Source organism: Centroberyx gerrardi, chromosome 18 (assembly GCF_048128805.1).
Source record: "Centroberyx gerrardi isolate f3 chromosome 18, fCenGer3.hap1.cur.20231027, whole genome shotgun sequence".
Lineage (NCBI taxonomy): Eukaryota > Metazoa > Chordata > Actinopteri > Beryciformes > Berycidae > Centroberyx > Centroberyx gerrardi.
The window spans coordinates 27497259-27517524 of record NC_136014.1 but is presented as its reverse complement, the minus strand read 5'-3'; the positions used below and the strand labels follow the sequence as shown (position 1 = coordinate 27517524).

General features: G+C 43.1%; 1 protein-coding gene across 1 annotated transcript; it reads right to left on the bottom strand.

Annotated features, from left to right (window-relative positions):
- Positions 1-3524: 3524 nt before the first annotated feature.
- Positions 3525-19622, bottom strand: adam17b (ADAM metallopeptidase domain 17b). The gene is made up of 18 exons (XM_078289907.1): positions 19316-19622; positions 17334-17466; positions 16180-16310; positions 15763-15851; positions 15154-15334; positions 14515-14648; positions 13509-13595; positions 13274-13384; positions 12819-12963; positions 12025-12116; positions 10780-10932; positions 10209-10408; positions 9299-9402; positions 8788-8922; positions 5713-5843; positions 4864-5031; positions 4037-4093; positions 3525-3944 (listed from the first exon to the last, which is right to left on the bottom strand). Exons 1-18 carry the CDS (start codon positions 19404-19406, stop codon positions 3531-3533), a joined length of 2556 nt encoding a protein of 851 aa, XP_078146033.1. The 5' UTR covers positions 19407-19622; the 3' UTR covers positions 3525-3530.
- Positions 19623-20266: the final 644 nt, after the last annotated feature.

The window sequence follows — 20266 nt, the reverse complement described above, 5'->3', positions numbered from 1 at the left end:
ATATGTTACCACAGTGAAGTCATGAGTTCAGATCAGTCCGGCTCAAATGGACAAAAAGTCTTCAGATTTGCGTAAAAACAACAAAATTGGTCTCCATGTATATCGCAAACACGACACTGATCGGCCGCGGCGGCCATTTTTCTGTCCACCGTTACCAACAAATGGTATAATAACTGTTCAGCTCATCATGTAAGAGAGATTTAATTACATCATATTAAGAAATACAGTGGCACTGCAGGTTTAAGAGAACAGAGAACATTGTAAAATGATTTCAGTTCAGAGCATGGTGGAAACAAAAATGGCCGTCAGCCGATCTGTACTGTTTTTGTGCCGAAAAGGTTCAGAGCATCAAACTGAACATGTAGAGCAACTCTGTTGCTTTTCCACAGATGTGAAGGATTTGGCCTGTTTCTGCTGGACTAGAGGAAAAGCCTCTAACGATGTGGATCTGTAACACTGACTCAGGACTTTGATCCTCTCAGCTCGCAGCATCATGTCAGACCTGACGGCTGCAGAGTTTACAGTGTTTCTGACAGAAAGGTTTGTGCAGCAACACAACCAGGCTGAACACATGAAGGAGGAGGAGAATGCTAACGTTCAGATTTCACTGCAAAAAATCTCCATTTTAACAAGTCATTTAATCATATTCAGGTTTAAAAACGTATCTTTCTTAAAACAAGTTTAAAAATCCACCAATAGGGTGAGGTCATTCCATTGCTTCCAATGCAGTTTGGCAGATTGTAGTTTAAGTTGTACAAACATTTCGGCAAATAATCTGATTGGTTGACTTAAACCTCAGTAGGCGGAGCCAAAGAACCAGTTTTTGGATAACTGGCAAACATGAACGGCAAAAGAGAAACTGGTCAAAATATAAAGAAAAAAGGTTTTTTCATTCCTTCATACCCATGACATCATGATGTCATCAGGTCAGCAGCTAGCTAACTAGCTTACCTAGCTAGCTAGAGGCTAGTATGGCTAGTCTGAACTTGAAGGTCAGCTAGCTAACTAGCTAACCTAGATAACTTAGTATGATAGATTGTATTGTTTCAGTTAGCAGCAGAGCGCTAGGCTTCATAATATTAGCTTCCTCCTCTTACCTCTTGGCTATTTTTTTTTTTTTCACTTGTTTTAAGAAAAATATGATTTTTAAGACTAAATGACTTTCGATGGATATTTTCTAATGGATAGAGCAAGGCACTCGGGGTTAGAGGTTCAATTCCCACTGGGGCCAACAGTGCTAAAGATGTGCATCACAGTACAGTGAGATACTCTGGATAAAAGTGGCTGATGTTGCGTATTAAAGACAGACAGAGGAAACTACTGCTTTGTCTTCACTGATTTAAAAGACTATTTTACTGTAAAGTTTATAATTAAGAAGCGACACAGACTGAGACCTGCTGGATGAACAGAACAGACTGTATGGCTTTGCAACATGTACGAAAATAACAAGTTCATCTCTAAAACGCTTCATATCCATTTTGGAAGAAAATACCTGAAGTTCATCATTCAGTATCTGTAAAATACAGCAGATCCAGTCTGTGAAAGTCTTCTTATTTACTAAACCAAGGACTTCAGTTTTAAATTAAATTAAATTAAATTTGAGCTGTTAATCAGGTAATCTGTTGTCAGTTTTTTAAAATGGTGGATGTTTCATTTTTGACAGAGACTCTCCATATTCAGTAAAAGCAGCGCTGGTTCTGACTCTGTTGAATTATATCAGATTCTGCTCCAGTTTTGTTTTTACAGTTTCATCAGCTTCAGACCAGGCTGGTGTCAAACACTCTGTGCTGGTGATCTGTATACCTGTGCAATAATTACAGTGTTATATTTTAACAACCTGGCTGGATCACACTCCTGCAGAGGGTCAAAGATCCTCTCTGCTGAAGTGTCCTTGAGCAAGAGACTGAATCCCAGAAAAAAAAAGTCAATTTCCCTGCAGGATCCCATCATTACCACCACTGGATTATTATATACAGACAGACAGGCAGGCATCTATACACACACATGATTGTCAGTCACTTTAAGTCGAACCTCACCGCCTCTGGAGCAGGAAGGCTTTTAAACATTTAAACATCGTCAGGAAGGAAGGAAGCGCTGCGACAGATGCGGGAAAAGCTGCTGTCAATCATCTGACCCGACTGTCGAGCTACAGTACATGTGGAGGCTTTCAAGTGAAGTATCGCACCCTCTGGCGGCCATATTGGACGTCCATAGCTTTTGGGAAATAGCGGCTGCAAACAGCTGATTGCATTTCTTGTTGTTAACACATCTGATTAGCACACTAGCTAGCGTGCAGCTAGCGTTAGCATGTTAACATCTAATCTAATGAGTACTGTAACAAAATACTGCTCCCAGGGTGTAATATGTAAAGTAATATTACTTTTGAAATGAGTAACAAGTACTGAGTAATATAGTCCTTTTTTGAGTAATGAACCCAACACTGATCTAACAAGTCCTGCTTGTTTCGACCCTGTGGTTCCTCTGCAGGTCTGAGTCTGGACCAGAATGCAACTTTCCCAAACTGCAGTGGGTCACGTGAAAACCTTGTAACTCCAATAACTTCAAATGAAAGATTACATGGTAAATATTCTACGACCCTTTTAAAACCTGTTGGACAAATTTAAAAAAAAATGCTTGGTGGTCAAACTGAAAACAAGGCTGCTTGTCTTAGTTCCTGAAAAGTTGACATTTTGGAGAAATGAGGCGATGAATATTGCTGTTTGTAATGTGTGCTATTTGCCGATACCAGATATCAAGGCGTTAGCATGGAGTGTGCTCTGTACTGCTGTGGTGTTTTGGCAACAGGAGAGACGGTCCTGTAACTGGAGGTTCCCTGGTTTCATCTCCCAGGAGCCTGAGGGCCAGGGATGAGCTAGTGGTTAGAGAGACCGTCCCTCAAACTGAAGACCGGGGTTTGAACCCCTCCGGCAGCAAGCATCCGCCCCGCTGAAGCCGAGCAGGACACCGGGTCTTTGTCAGGATGCGTTCTCGTGTCCTCCATGACACATTGGACGTAAATATCTCATGACCAAAGTACGATTCCACAACAAAAGAACGCCAAGGACGGAGGACGGATCCTGGAAGTTTACTTGTCAACTGAGGATGGGTCGGATGGCCGACAAAAACAAAAGGGAAGCTCCAAGATTGGTTGCGAGAGCGACGCATCACAGCCGAACACGCGGCAGGCTGCGGCACAAAGCCGGTTGATGCAGCTGGGAGGATAAACTGTAATAAATCATCTGAAACTGTAACGACGCTTCTCTGCTCTCACGTTCTTGAGAAGTTTGTTCTCTCCAAGACGAAGGAAGATCGTTCACCACAAGAACACAAGAATCAATTTGACGTTCTTGGATTTGAGAGTCACCTGCTGAACCTTACCACCCTGACCTCTGACCTCCCTGTGGGGGGGGGGGGGCAAAAGAAAAGCTGTTGTTCTCCCTCACGGATAATAAGTATAAAAAAAACCTCAACTCCCAACCCACCTCTCAATCAATGTCTCTTGTTGTCAAACCTCAACCCCTCTCTCCCTCTCAGCACTGCGTCTCCTTGTTGTTGATGCGTCGCTGCAGTCTGAACAGCAGCGGCTTGTCGCGGCGTCCGGCCACGCTGTGCTCCGTCAGGTCCTCAAACGAGCGCAGCGCCGAGCCCCCCGCCCGGGCGAAGGCCTCGTCCAGCGCCTCCGTGTCCAGGTGCGAGTCGAAGCTGGGGTCCTCCTGGATGGTGGCCATGCGGGGGCTGTCCGGTGGGGGCAGAGGGGTGTGGCCCGGGCCGGGGGCGGAGCCGGGGACAGAGGCGGGGCCCGGGTTCGGGGCGGGGCCGGACACCGGGGGGGTGCTGGTCTGCTGGGGGCTGGAGGGTTGAAAGCGCAGGGCGGCGGCGGAGAAGTTGGACGGTTTGAAGATACGAACCGAGGCCGACTCCAGGCTGCTCAGCAGCTCGGCATTCTGGGAAAACAAAGAGTCAAAGTCAGAGTCCTGCTTTGTACTAAACTACAGCTTATGAAATGAAAACAGCAACAGTAAAAACCAATACTTACACTGGGGAAAAACAGAGACTTGGTGGTCTGTTCGTACTGCTGGTCCAGCTTCTTGTCCTGAAGGTAAAGAGAGATCAAATACTGAGAAACACAAGATATTTCTTATCTGATTTGACTTCATCACGACTCCTACTTCAGACAGTGTTGAACGCTTTAAGTATCTCCAAAACACAAAATTATCTTTTTTTGTTTTTTTTAAATCATTACCTACAAATCATTATCAGTGAAAATCATCATTCAATATCTTTAAAATCTAGAAGGTCCAACCAAGGACTGAAGTTGCCTTCTATCCTGGTTTAATGTTGTGATCACTGTTTAGTCAGAGTAGATGAGTCACTTCCTTCAGATGGTGGAGATTTATTTTGGAATAAAACTCTTAATTTGTAGTGTGATATATAAAATCTGTCTTATACAGTATGAGGTCCTGCTGTCAGTATGGACTGAACTACTATGTTGACCTCTAGTAGAAAAAACATCAATTATACCTTCACAAAAGCAAAAATTTATGGGATTTTTTGTCCTTAAAACATATACATCATATAACTTGTAGTTTGAATTTACTATGATGTACTGTATACCAGTGATTCTCAACCTGGGGGTTGGGACTCTCCAGGGAGTCAGGAGATAATTTTGGGGGGTCGCGAGATGATTTATGGGAGAGGAAAAAACAGATTTCTACAAGACAAATGTATTATCATGTCTATTTTTTCAGATTTTTCTCTGCTTTTTATTCCATGCCTCCGTTGGGTTTGGGTTAGGGACATTTCCAGTTCTTGGTTAATAAAGTGAACAGAGATGAGAGCTGACTGGGAGACGCGGCCTCGTACCACACAGTGGACCAGGATGCTGAGCGGAACCCAGAACACGAGCGAGAAGACGACCACCGATCCCACGATGTTGTCGGCCAGGAACTTCCCGAAGGTGTTGATGTCCAGCTTGTCGATGAAATCCCACAGCCGCTCGATCACGTCCTGGACCTGCTTCATGCACTTCCCCTGCAGACAGGAGGGAATCTGGATCTGGACTGGAGCTCACACCAGCAGTGAGGCAATAGAAGGGACCAGCCATATGCCAGTAGTACAATTCAATACAAGAAAATAAAAGGTAACGGATATGAAGGACTGTCTGAAAAATAAAGTGTACAATGCAAATCTGCACACAAATTCTCTACATACGTTCGTCCATCTGTACACCTGATAATGTGAACAGCTTAATATGCGCATATGCACACTGCGCATATTTTGGTACAGATCTCCATCTGTAAATTTTACAATATAATTAGTTTACAATTCACGTTTGCACATCTTTACATATTTCTACCCTTGTTTTCCTTCTGTATACCTGATGCTAGAGATGCACATTTGCCCATTGGCTGTTAATCTGTCATGGAAGGTAATACAGCAGATATATAAGGATAAAGCGTCTTCACTATGTTCTTTATTTGTAAATACTTATGTTATCTTCATCACTCCATATATATTCTTATTTATATCCTTCTTTCTGCTGCTGAACGATCTCATTTCTTCACAGGGATCAATAAAACTTCATCTAATCAATCTCAAAAGGATGAAAGGCAGACATTTTGTGCAAGATATTCACTGTATGGAAAGCAGTATGAAGAGTTTTTATGAGTTTTTCAGATGCTGGGAGAGAGGAAGTGTTGGGACTGGTCTTACCGCTCCGTCACAGAAGCCCACAGTGCAGGGTTTTCCCTTGCGGAGGAACAGGAAGTTGCCGGTGCCGTCCTGATGGGGGGCGCAGACCCCCCTGCTGCTGCGACAGCACACCTTACAGGACGAGTTGGTCTCTGCAGAGGAACATGAGGAACCCACATACACACGCATTAGAGTTAGTCTTCTAAACCAAGCCACACTATAATCAGACCTGGTTTTTAAGATCCACAATGGAAAATATTGCTATCAGCGATGCATGGGACGTCCTGGTTTTGACCATACGAGCTCATGTAGCTGGAAATGACCAATGATGGGAAATACGAAGTGACAAACTGGTGGAAAACGCCGTTAATGAGTATCTTTATAAGAAAAATCTAAGTACAAGGTATAAGGTCACTTCAAAGGAAGATGTTTCCTCTTTACATTAAGTGTTCATTACCTAATGTTAACTAATGCATTTACTAACATGAATTAAACATGAACTACTAGACTAATCACTTTAGTTGATGTCAGGATATGCTGAAGTAAAACATGAAGGGTTTGGGTTTCAGTTTAGACAATACATTAGCATTAACATGTAGAACAACATTACTTAATGCGCATTTAATATGAACTCATCTTTGTTAATGTCACTGTTCATGCTTAATTCATATTCATATTGTTAGTAAACACATTAATTAACATTAACAAACATGTATAACAACATTAATGCAGTTGTTCATATACATTTAATGTTACCTAATCTTTGTTAATGTTTTTAGTTAATGAACACTTAATGTAAAGTGTTACCGAATCAGCTGGTCATAAGATCCCATAAATCATGTACGGTGGCCCCTGGGGGCCAACTCAACAAAAAAAGTGGACAGGATGAAATGCATTTTCTGAACTTTAAGGGTCATTTTTGTAAATTCCTGCCTGACTTCCTGTTTCCCCTCGGTCTGGCTGTGTCAGTGTTGTGTTAGCGTTGTGTTAGGGTTGTGTTAGGGTTGTGTTATTGTTGTGTTAGGGTTGCGTTAGCGTTGTGTTATTGTTGTGTTATTGTTGTGTTAGCGTTGTGTTCGCTTTGTGTTATTGTGTTAGCGTTGCATTAGGGTTGTGTTATTGTTGTGTTAGCGCTGGGTTAGCATTGGGCTAGCGTTGGGCTAGCGTTGTGTTAGTGTTGTGTTATTGTTGTGTTAGCGTTGGGCTAACGTTATGTTAGCGTTGTGTTATTGTTGTGTTAGCGTTGTGTCAGCGTTGTGTTAACGTTGTGTCAGCGTTGTGTCAGCGTATTGTTAGCGTATTGTTAGCATTGTGTTAGCGTGTCAGCATTGTGTCAGCGTATTGTTAGCATATAGTTAGCGTATTGTTAGCGTTGTGTTATTGTTGTGTTAGCGTTGTGTTATTGTTGTGTTAACGTTGTGTCAGGGTATTGTTAGCGTATTGTTAGCGTTGTGTCAGCGTATTGTTAGCGTATTGTTAGCGTTGTGTCAGCGTATTGTTAGCGTATTGTTAGCGTTGTGTCAGCGTATTGTTAGCGTATTGTTAGCGTTGTGTCAGCGTATTGTTAGCGTATTGTTAGCGTTGTGTTATTGTTGTGTTAGTGTTGTGTCAGTGTTGTGTTAGTGTTGTGTCAGCGTATTGTTAGCGTATTGTTAGCGTTGTGTCAGCGTATTGTTAGCGTATTGTTAGCGTTGTGTTATTGTTGTGTTAGTGTTGTGTCAGCGTTGTGTTAGTGTTGTGTCAGCGTATTGTTAGCGTATTGTTAGCGTTGTGTCAGCGTATTGTTAGCGTATTGTTAGCGTTGTGTTATTGTTGTGTTAGTGTTGTCAGCGTATTGTTAGCGTATTGTTAGCGTTGTGTCAGCGTATTGTTAGCGTATTGTTAGCGTTGTGTTATTGTTGTGTTAGTGTTGTGTCAGCGTTGTGTTAGTGTTGTGTTAGTGTTGTGTCAGCGTATTGTTAGCGTATTGTTAGCGTTGTGTTAGCGTATTGTTAGCGTATTGTTAGCGTTGTGTCAGCGTATTGTTAGCGTATTGTTAGCGTTGTGTCAGCGTATTGTTAGCGTATTGTTAGCGTTGTGTTATTGTTGTGTTAGTGTTGTGTCAGCGTTGTGTTAGTGTTGTGTCAGCGTATTGTTAGCGTATTGTTAGCGTTGTGTCAGCGTATTGTTAGCGTATTGTTAGCGTTGTGTTATTGTTGTGTTAGTGTTGTGTCAGCGTTGTGTTAGTGTTGTGTTAGTGTTGTGTCAGCGTATTGTTAGCGTATTGTTAGCGTTGTGTTAGCGTTGTGTCAGCGTATTGTTAGCGTTGTGTTAGTGTTGTGTCAGCGTATTGTTAGCGTTGTGTTAGTGTTGTGTTAGTGTTGTGTCAGCGTATTGTTAGCGTTGTGTTAGTGTTGTGTTAGTGTTGTGTCAGCGTATTGTTAGCGCTGTGTTAGCGTTGTGTCAGCGTATTGTTAGCGTTGTGTCAGCGTTGTGTTAGTGTTGTGTTAGTGTTGTGTCAGCGTATTGTTAGCGTTGTGTTAGTGTTGTGTTAGTGTTGTGTCAGCGTATTGTTAGCGTTGTGTTAGCGTTGTGTCAGCGTATTGTTAGCGTTGTGTTAGCGTTGTGTCAGCGTATTGTTAGCGTTGTGTTAGTGTTGTGTTAGTGTTGTGTCAGCGTATTGTTAGCGTATTGTTAGCATTGTGTTAGCGTTGTGTCAGCGTATTGTTAGCGTTGTGTTAGCGTTGTGTCAGCGTATTGTTAGCGTTGTGTTAGCGTTGTGTTAGTGTTGTGTCAGCGTATTGTTAGCGTATTGTTAGCGTTGTGTTAGCGTTGTGTCAGCGTATTGTTAGCGTTGTGTTAGCGTTGTGTCAGCGTATTGTTAGCGTTGTGTTAGTGTTGTGTTAGTGTTGTGTCAGCGTATTGTTAGCGTATTGTTAGCGTTGTGTTAGCGTTGTGTCAGCGTATTGTTAGCGTTGTGTTAATGTTGTGTTAGTGTTGTGTCAGCGTATTGTTAGCGTATTGTTAGCGTTGTGTTAGCGTTGTGTCAGCGTATTGTTAGCGTTGTGTTAGCGTTGTGTCAGCGTATTGTTAGCGTTGTGTTAGCGTTGTGCGTACCGTTGCAGGCGCAGGACTGCAGCTTCAGAACCGCCTCGCAGAACGGAATACACACTCCGCTCAGACACTCTCCGCTGTCCAGACACACCGTCTTATCTGGAGCGTTTTCTGGCAGCGGACACTCGCTGCTGTTTCCTGTCGACACAAACATGATCTTGTCCTCAAATCTGATTGGCTGAGACATGTCTGAGTCCACTGTAAAATACCTGATAAACACACATCTAGGACATATGGTTACACATAAAACTTCATTTAAAAATTCATATAAACACACCTGGGACCACATAAATGTTAATTTAAATGATAGTAATGCAATATTACCATATAAACACATGTGGCCACTTAATATAAAATAACAATAAATAAACACCTACATGTGGCCCCATAACAGTTTATTTACACATTAATGCACTATCCCAAAATTATCTAAATTATCATACAACTACTGCAAATATCCTGTTTAGAGGAAGAAGAATGTTTATAGTGTTCAGCAGGTGGAGTGTGAGCTGACCTGTGCAGTAGGACCGGCCCTTGCAGGTGGCGTCGATCGGCTCCTGGCAGACTTCGCCCTCGGACTCGAACCGGCAGTCTTTACAGCAGGCGCTGTTCCTGTCGCTGCACACAGGGAGGGATGAGACGTGCTGAGTATCTGTCTGGTTTCAGAGGAATTATGAGCTTTATCAGGCGGTTGGGACGGAGCGCTGGGATCTGATTGGTCTGATCGAGTCTGTGTTATGAACCGCAGGATTCACCCAGTGAGACGCTAGATGGCGCTGAGATTCCCCCCCAAAAGCAGCGAAAAAACACTTTTGAAACCCTTTGTTTGTTCTGTTCACAGCACTTTAGAAACTTTGTGAAAGACCCCATGAAGTGTCACGGAGAGCGTCCATGATTTGCTTCCATGTATTGGCGTATTTCTGAATGAAATGAAAGTTGGGAGGGGAAGCGTCAGTGGGAGGGGCTTATTTGAATATTAATGAGATATGGAGGAAGTTGGCGGGCAGCAGTCTGCACTCCACTCCAGTTTTAGGTGAAGCAGCCAGAAACACTCCGTTGTCCATGTTGCAGCTGAACTGAGCTGCATGATCGACAAAATTTGATTGGATGAAATGTTTGTCTCCGCCCCCGACAGCAGAATGAGTCATCAACAGAAATGTGCTGTTTACCATAAAGAGACGCTCTGTTCATTTTAATATAAAATTTATAGAAATCAACATTTTATTGTCTTTTTTTTTTGGCCTGAATTGGTGAACAGGTGAACACTAAGTCCAGAAACATCGGCATAAAAAAAGCTATTTTTCTTTTCATGGGGTCAGTGAAAAATAATCAGTTCATTCATTTTCCAAGAGTGCTGAACATTTTCGGGTTTACCCATTTGCAAACTCGTCTCCCTGGCTGCGCTGACTCGGCCTCCTGCTCACCTGCACTGGGCGCCGGGCCGCAGCTTGCACTTGGCGGTGCAGCAGCGGTCGGTGTAGATGTGCAGCAGGCCCGGGTCGCACTCCTCGCCCCGCTCCACCCGGGAGTTCCCGCACACGTTGCTGTTCCGCTCCTTGAAGCAGGACGCCGCCTTGGAGCGCAGCCGCTTCACGATGGAGCGCTTACTGCAGTTGGAGAACAGCTGGAGACGCAAAGCAAAACTTTCAGTTTTCATTTTGGCATTTTTTTTTTAACTTTTATCAGGGTTCCCACACTCACTTGGACATCAAATTCAAGAACTTTTCAATGAATGAAGATCTTGTTTGGTGAAATTCAACGACTCAAAATTGGTATGTTTTGGGGTAAGACATGACATTGGTCAAACTAGACGTCATAGAGGCCTAATTATTTATTCAGGATCTTGTCGAGTCAAGAAATCATGGTGAAATAATTTGGGGGTGAGGAGGCATCTCTTCGTTTTAAGGAGTTACGAGCAAAAAGGTGTAAACCTCTGCTCCAGACCTTTAAGGCCGAGTGTTTGTGTTGATCTGACGGTGGGAGGAGCAGCAGCACCTTGTTGTTGACGTGGTCCCCGCTCACGGCGATGGGGTACATGACGTATTTGCCCCCCTGGTCCTCTCTGGGGGCGCAGTAGGGGATGTTGTCCGGGTCGTGCTCTGCCCCGAAGTTATGACCGAGTTCGTGAGTCGTCACCAGGTCCGCCTCCTGCGGAGACGAGACAAACTGGTCATACTGACTGAGGAGGAGGGTGCAGTCGAGTCACCGAACCTCAAGTCCAAGTCCGGTCCCGAGTCCTCAATGTTCAAATCTGAGTCACCCAGGTCATGTCCGAGTCGAGTCTCAAGTCCGAGTCACCAGTTTGAGTTCTAGTAATCCCTGCTACAACAGTCTTTTCGTCAATTATCCTTTTACATATTTACATTTGGCACTACCTTTTGCAGCAGTTAATGTAAAATCCATGTAAGTGAAGTTCGCACTGCACAGTTCAGCATCTTCATCCTCATCTGTCCCTTGACTAGCAGCGTTAGCGTTTGTGTTGTCAGATAAATGTTCAGCCGATACTGTGAACCAACCAGGTGACCAGGGACAAACTGGAGGAAACACTGATGTCTAAGGTGATCAAGTCCCAAGTGTTAAGTCCTCAGTGTGCAACTACGAGTCGTCAATATTCAAGTCCAAGTCGAGTCACCAGTCATCAAAACTGGGCCTTGAGTCGACCTTGATACCTTGACCTTGAGTGATAATAATAATAATAATAATAATAATAATAATGATAATAATTTATAGGGTTTTAGTCACTTGTCAGTAAAAATGCCAAACATTTGGCTGCTGGTCAGACTCGGTAAACAATTTAAAGAATGTTTTTGGGTCTGGGAACATGTGATGGGCATTTGTCTTTATTTTTTACATTTTATAGACTAAATGAATAATCGATTAATCAAACAAATAATTGATAGATTAATCAATAATGAAAATAATCATTAGTTGCAGCCCTACAACTATGATAGACATCAGTTGCCCGAGGAACATCGTGTTCCCAGGACTTTTGTCTGACCTGAGCTTTCTGATTTGGTTATTCTGGTGATAAAGCACAAAGCTCGCTTTTCCTGCCCAAAACTTGAGTGAAGTTAGAGTTTGTTTTAACCTGCTTGGAGGAACAGACGGGTGGGGTTTGTGACACAGGACAGGATGTGTAGACAATCACAGGAAAGTGTCTGAAGGTCTAGTTTTGTGTTTTTCTCCGTCAGCTTCAGTCACACGACCTGAACTGTCCTGATGTGGCTCGGCAGGACTCACCTTGGTCAGGATGGTTTTTCCGTAGTTCTTGGTGCTGGTGAGTCCGGTGTTCAGGTAGATCGCTCTGTGCTCGGTGGAGGACGGAGGACAAACTGAGGACACAGAGCAGCGCCAGGGTTTTAAAGAGGCATCAAATCTATCGACCTCTACTGGTGACCAGGAGGAACTGAAGCAACATCAGTAGAACTGATCTCCTCCTACAAAAGTCTCTGGTTTGTCAAAGTAAATATTTTGAAACACTTCACTCCCAGGAAATCTAGCTTTATTTTCTGTTTCATGTTCCAGACTGTAGCTGGAGGAAGAGTCTGGATTTTGGTTTGACTGGGCTGTGATTCAATCAATCAAAACTTTATTTGTAGAGCGCTTTTTGTACAAGTCGCTCATGTGTGGTTAAGTGAATCTCTTTCTTTATGTTTGTTAAAGTGGAACACCGAAATCAGCATAAGTTTCCTCCAACCGGGTTTCGGTGTTCCACTTGTTCAGACTGAAAGGTTTAATAAACATAAAGAAAGAGATTCACTTCAAAACAATTCAGCAGCAGGACTAGTTTTTTATATATAGTCAGAATCTGCTGTGTCGGCGTTCCTTTATGTGCTAGAAGTGATTTTCAGACTGTTCCTCCAGACAACGGCAGTGAATGGAGAGAGAAAAAAACACAATTCTCCAGTCTGCTCTACCGGAGCAACAGATCACAGAATCACTGATTTGGGGGTTTTATCATGGAGGAAGAGACACAACCCAAGACTCTACCAGAGCTACACAGAGCTTTAACTGTCTGAAGCGTCAGGACTTACTCTCGGAGCAGAGGCCTCCTGGGATGCCCTGCCTGGACGGGGCGACGTAGGCCAGACCCAGCGTCCCTTCATCGAAGTCCTGGTAGGTGAAGAGGTGAGCGAGGCAGACCTGAGACGCTTTGTCCGCGATGTCCACACTGAACTGCTGCAGGGACACAGACAGCAGGGGGGGACAGGGTTGTGTTTCTCCACATTAAGACTACATTTCCCATCAGCCCTGTTGCTTCCTGCCCCCCCCCCCTCCCCTTCCCTGAAGAGGATCAACATGTTGGAAGTGATTTCTCCATCTTCCTTTCCCTCCTTCCACCATCTGCTGCCAGAAACTCTTTCAGCTTTAGCTCCGTTTGCTCTGGAAGAACAGAAGAAGAACCTCTTCCTGTTTTGTGCCGTAAAGCGATCCAGCAGATTTCTTATTCTAATCCCTCCATCCATCTCATCGGGCCATCGTGCCTTACCTCCAGCAGCCTCTTGACGTCCCACACGTCTTTCCCCTCCACCGGGCTTCCCCTCATGTTGAAGTGGCTTCCTCCTGCAGCCACGAGGGTCGGAGTCTTCTCTATGATGATCTGACAGGAGACAACAGTCACACAGCGCACTGCAGTACACCTTCTAACACTCACTGAGAGTTTTAGTGTCCCATGGTCAGTTCATGTGTTCAACACGAACTTCCCGTCCCATCATGCTCCTCACCTGCTGGATCTGGACGCCGTAACCTTTGAACTCTTCGTCCCACGACGTGTTTCTGTAGATGTCGTCCACGCGATCAATCAGTTCGATCTGCACAACAGTCAGAGTTAATACTCAACGTTACCTTAAGAAACACAGCTTGTTTAAGGACGGATGCTGGCTCATTTTTTACAGTTCTCAACTCAAATCTAGAGTTCAGTTGTGGTAAAATCTTAAGCAGCGGGGGCTAAAAAAAAGGAAAAAAGGGAAAAAGGTTTGGGTCCAAAAATATACGGCTAAGTCTACTCTACTCAAGACTAATCAACCTACTTTAGAGGGAAAAAGCTAAAAATAAATAAATAGGGAAATGCTCTATGAACCAGCCTGCTCTGAATTTAAGTCAATATATTTCCAGTTGGCAATAACATTACATATCGTGTAAGGAAAATATCTTTCCCTGATCTCAACCTGAGGCGGCCTTCCATCCAAAATGATGCTTTGGACAGAATCAAAGTCTATGTGGTCGATAGAAAAAATTTGATCTGGAAAAACGAAAAACTGATCGATTTAAACAGACTTTCAACAGCAGGAAAGGAAAAGGAACGCTGCTTCAGAGACTAGACTTTGGTGATCACAGTGTGAATGCAGAGCGATGCTAATAGTGCAACTAATAGTGCACACAAATACGAGAAATGAACACGACTTGTTAACACCAAATGATGGCAAATGGCAAATAAAGTATTGAAACTATGTTTTCCCAGCAGGAAACGGTTCCATGAAGGAGACACGACCATAAACAGCTCAGTGGAAAGTAAAGCCAAAGCCTTTCCCAAACCTTAACCAAGTTGTTTTAGTTTCCTAAACTGAACTGTTACTCAACCTTTAGCTGAAAATGTCCAGTTCATGTTTTTGTCACAGAATCCAGTTCATGGTGGAGGAACGTCATTTTCACATAATTCCTGTCCACAGCAGGTGAATCTGAGTTTCAGAGTTAGTGTTCATGATGTGTGATGGCTCCCTGCTGTCTCACCAGGTAGTTGAGGGTGGTGCTCTCCTCCTCCCGCCCCATGTGTTTGAAGAAGCGATGGTCGGCCACCAGCAGCAGAGGACAGGTGTTCCTCCGGTGGTCGTGGAGCTGCCGCTTCCCTCTGAACACAGACTCTGCTGAGTGAGAACACACACACACACACACACACACACACACACACACAGCAGCAACTTTTACTAGTTATTATTATTATTTTTAATAGTAGCAGTAGAAGTAGAAGTAGCAGCAGTTACAGTAGCAATAGTAGTACTAATGGTAGTAGTAGTAGTAGCAGTAACGACAGTAGTAGCAGCAGCAGTAGTAGACAACGTAGTAGTAGTAGCAGTACTAACGGTAGTTCAGTAAAGAGACACATAAAGCAGCAACTTTTATTATTTATTATTATTTTTAGCAGTAGTAGTACTACCGGTAGTAGTAGTAATAGCAATAGCAGTAGTAGTAGTAGCAGTAGTAGTAGTAGTACTAATAGTAGTAGCAGTAGTAGTAGTAGTAGTAGTAGTACTAATAGTAGTAGCAGTTGTACTAAACACATGATAACTTCCAAGTTGTAGCAACAAGATGCCATCCTGTTTTTCCACTTCTTCCAATATGATGTGAACGCAGCATATAACCTCTCCTTACCCTCCTCCTCCTGTTCCTCCAACATGGCCGCTCTCAAGGTGTCGGGGAGCGGGTGCTTGGGGTCGGAGGTCACGTAGCCGCAGACGGAGGGCTGGTGCAGTCTGCTGAGGTTCCTGATGTCTTCTGACCTGTAGACCAGCAGACGGCCATCAGGGGGCGCTGAGGTGAACCGCCACAGAGGCTGAGAGGAGGAGAGAGCACACACCAACATCATCCATCCATGCTAACGCTTTAGCATACACTATGTTGTGTGATAGTAGCTCCATGCTAACGCTTTAGCATACACTATGTTCAGTGATAGTAGCGCCATGCTAACACTTTAGCATACACTATGTTCAGTGATAGTAGCGCCATGCTAACACTTTAGCATACACTATGTTGAGCGACAGTAGCTCCATGCTAACACTTTAGCATACACTATGTTGAGCGACAGTAGCTCCATGCTAACACTTTAGCATACACTATGTTCAGAGATAGTAGCGCCATGCTAGCACTTTAGCATACACTATGTTGAGCGACAGTAGCTCCATGCTAACACTTTAGCATACACTATGTTGAGCGACAGTAGCTCCATGCTAACACTTTAGCATAAGTACTTCAGTATTATACCTCCACGTTGTATTCGGCCTCGTCGGTCAGGATGTGAGCGGAGAACTCGTTGTCGTCTATATGAGCCTGAACACGAGAGTTTTCCTCACCTGGAAATGGAAAAACGTTGAGTTCACTGATCAGGTGAAATAAATCCAGCTGCTTACATCAGTTTCTGTCAGTTTTCTAACTTTTATTCATCCAAGGAAGGTTTGCTGAGTGTACATACTCTTTTACAGCTTCATGTTCACACAGGGGAAGCAGGTTTGGGACTAGCGACCTTTGAACTGAATGTGAAACCTCAGACACTACTGGTTTGATTTTGATGAAAGTTGGAGGCGTGATGCGGTTCGGCCCTGTGTCCTGGAGTCTGAAAACACGGACCCGGACCCACACAGAAAGCGTAGTGAGGTCCAGGCTCGGCGGCGGCGGTCTTACCGATCACGTGTCCGGTGAAGTAGTTGTGTCTGTTGAGCTGGAGGCGGCGCTCCTGTCCGTCCTCCACCACCACGGCCCTGAAGTCCTCAGTGAACAGCTCCGTGTTCGTCCTCAGGTACAGTCTGAAGTGTCTGCACACACACACACACACAAATTACACACAGTATATTATTATAGAAGTGTTGCAGAAGCATCCAGAGCCCCCTCGGCGGCCATGTTGGGAGAACGCCACGTAATTCCAGTACAGCTGCCTAGTCCGACTTGCTGCTGTCAGCACAGCAAACACCCTGTTACTGTTGAGTGGTTTCTGTTCAGTAAGGCAGGAAAACAGCTGAGAAATTATTATATAGCCCATCAAGCAGAAAAACTGTTATCAGGATAAAAGTGACGACCATCGCTAGACTCGCAGCGATCAGTTCATTTTATCTAGCTTTATCTTTCCTGATATGAGGCTGCTATCCAAGACGAAGCTGAAGTCCGCTCCCTATTCGCTGCTAGTGATGTCGACCGGGAATTATTTGTTTTTTTCAAACATCGTTTTTTTTATGACAAACTGGGAATGCTTTGTTGCCACTGGAACTGCAACATGTTTATTGATTGTTACGATTGTTACTTCCCTAAACTTTGACTACAATGTTTTTTTTGTAACACCAATCAGATAACAGTTTATTATTTTAAAGAGTAACTGAACCCCAAACCCAAATCTGCGGTGAAGGCTAATGGTGAAAAGTAGGGTACTGAACTGGCCATCTGCTATTGGCTGGTCTTTGGGCCAGGTGATGTCACCGTCTATAGAGTACAACAGGTGGTGACATCACCTGGAACAAAGACCAGCCAATAGCAGAGGGCCAGTTCAGTACCCTACTTTTCACCATTAGGTGTCAGGCTTCAGCACACATTTGGGTTTGGGGTTTAGTTTCTCTTTAAAGAGGCAAACTGAAGTGGCTGTCTTAAAATCGTTTATATTGATCTTCCAACATGGCGGCAGGATGGTTGCTATGGTGAATGAAGGTCTTTTCCACATACACACATTACATATAATTAGGGATTTGTTTGTAATTCCTCTGAAATACACAGCAGAGTGAATCAGTGTTACTGAATATAGAAATACGTATTAAAAACAGAGATGAACAGCATGGAAGGTGAAGAGCGACCTCTGCAGGGCGGTGAAGCTGAGCAGCCGCTCCACGTGGGTCTCAGTCTGGACGTCCCGCCGGCGGACAGAGTGAGCCTGCAGGCTGGAGAGAGGAACGACATCGAAGTCCTGCAGCATCGAGCGGAGCGAGGCTGAGGAAACACAGCAAACAGATTGATTATTGATTAATTGATTGAATTTGAGGGAACCCCTCACCTCAGATCCTCTTCCATTGTCAGATCTCATCAGTCTGTGATGTTCAACACATTCCAGCAGTTATTTAGTGATGAAGTGTTGAAATTTACTTTTTTGGTGAACCCACTTTCCCTCAACCTGCCTCGTCTACTTCTACTGCAGTTACTGATTTACTACATTTCCCAGAATGCCTTTCAACCCCCAGAGAAGGGGTGTGAACTTTTTTGCTTTCAATTAAATTTGGGTGTAACAGCATAGAAATATAGCCAGCTAGCCAACTAGTTCATGAACACTGGGGTGTGTCTTTGATCGAGGCCACGCCCCCTTCCTCAAACCCCAGCCTGTCTCTCTGCCGCAGTGCATTCTGGTCTCTCTCCTGCTCCTGTGGTGGAGAAACTGGTCTCTCTCCTCTTCTACGATGGATTTCTCCCTGTATGATTGTTGAGGGTGCAAAATGGCGGCTCTAGAAAGAAGCCCTCGCTCTTTGATTCTGAGGGACTGACACCAAAACCTGACGTTTACCGCTGATGTTTTACATCCTGAAACATTTTCTCATATCAAACTCCACTGTAGCTGCTGGAAACATCTGGAGGTGACGTCACCTCGTCTACGATTGGCCGGTTATCCACCAAGAAGAAAAACACAACAAACTACTGAATGGAGCCAGAGATGAAAAGAACATCAGAGTTTTAGTTTTCCTTTAAGGATGTGGGGTCTTGGTGTGGGATACAGGACATCGTGGGTTCAAATCCGCTCTGTAACATCACCTGTCATGCGTGTGTGTGTGTGTGTGTGTGTGTGTGTGTGTGTGTGTGTGTGTGTGTGTGTGTGTGTGTGAGAAAGAGGGTCAGTGTGTTTTTAGTCACTCGTCAGATGTTTCAGTAAAGAACAGCAAAAGTCAGTCTCTCCTCTTGTTTTTAACTTTATAACTTTAGGCTACTGCTTGAAAAACCATAAGGACCATAAAACATACTATGAATAAAACATCTAAAAACATATATAAATACATATAAACACAGTAATTAGGCTTTCAAATACGTGACCCCAATGAAAAATGCCTACAGTAACTCCATGGTAATTTCAAAAGCTACAGTAAATGTCACAACAAAATTCCCTTACAAAACCATCACACATTATGAATCCATATAGGAATATTATAGGAGTATTATAGTGATATCATAGGAAATACAAAAAATACCATAAAGCTTTATTTAGGCCAATATAAGGTTTAATATAATTCCTCTTCTAAGAGAGTTTGTCTCGACTTTAAACATTATAAATCAAAACATTATGAATCAGATAAAAGACAGTTCAACAAATCAAACACATTCAATCATAATGTATGTTTTACCATTACATGTTCTGCATCAAACACCAGCTGAAAGGTTCCTTTAACACACTATAATATTCAGTATTGATCATATATAATGTAATCTCAGATATGTGGGAAGAAAAAACAACAAAACACGGAATTTCACAGAATTTCATTGAATTAAATGAAAACTTCCTGAAATTCCAATTCTATTTCCTGTTGGGTTTTTTTTTATTCAAATTCCTCAGTTGAAGTGGAATGTGTGAGTTCATTCATTAATTGACCCAAAACTCTGATTACAGTGATTTTTATTTCCCAAACATATAGTCAAACTTTATTGATCAAACTTTGGGCTGCAGACCCACAGACAGAAAATCAGTTTACTGGGACAGATAGTTTGTTCCTGCAGTAACTTTTTCATGAAGATAAGTGAAAAGCAGAAGTGAAAAGACATTCATGTAATGTAATGAGAAGCAGAAATTAAAAACACTTACTGTATTCCTGCTGTTCAGCATCTGCGCGCGGTGTGTTCGCAGCCTCCGTTATTAAAACGAGATAAAGTATTAAAAACAGAGTCAGTTTCATGTTTTACTGAGTGATCCCAGACCAGAGGCTGAATGAAGACTGTCGGTGTTGTGAAGTCTGGACTCATCAGAGACACGGATCCGGACTTCAGGACGGGTCACTGCGAAACTTTACTTCAACAAATCATTTTAATGAGGCGTTAAGAAAATATCCGTCAGCTGGAGTCTTTGTTGTGTTTGGAAACAGAAGCAAAATGTTTCCAGTCCCGCACACCCGGAAGTCACACAGCTGCGTCAAGCTAGACCGGATGAGGAGAGAGTACAACAGGAAATAGATGGAACTGCCTTCAAACTAAAAGCGTAAATTGAATCGCTTTACAGTAAGATAATACTACAAATAATAATAATACAATAACACAAATAACAGTAATTATAATATTTTATTATGACAAGATCATTTAAAATATAACCAATCACTCAACATGTGAACGTGCAAAACGTAGAATAGAAAAAAGTATTTCATGCCATAAATCAAGGCATCTGATGAGAAGGAAAAATAACTATAATAATAATAATATAAAATCTATAGCACTTGCCTAAAGCAGAGTTTTACAAAGTGCTTTACAAGAAGGAATAAAACAAGAATAGTAAAATATATAAGAAGAGGGGGAAATAGGAAACATATTCAAGAGAACATATTAAAGAGGATGCAAAATTGGCTAAGAAGGAAAGAAGAAATTACAATAAATAAAGGAAAATAAACTCATTCCAATAAACACATAGTGAAAGTGTAGCTGTAAAATATTACATATTAAAAGGTTGTTCTTCGACAAGGCTTTTATTTTGAAAACCGTGAAGTTCTATTCGTCCGTTATTGTCTGTAGCTCGACAGTGGTGAGTCAAAGCTGCTGGAAGCCAAAA

Coding starts and splice junctions, on each gene's coding strand:
- adam17b (XM_078289907.1), bottom strand. CDS start 19,406: ATGAAACTGACTCTGTTTTTAATACTTTATCTCGTTTTAATAACGGAG. Junction 15,335..15,762: donor AGGCCGAATACAACGTGGAG/GTATAATACTGA, acceptor TCCTCCTCTCAG/CCTCTGTGGCGGTTCACCTC. Junction 13,596..14,514: donor GCACCACCCTCAACTACCTG/GTGAGACAGCAG, acceptor ACTGTTGTGCAG/ATCGAACTGATTGATCGCGT.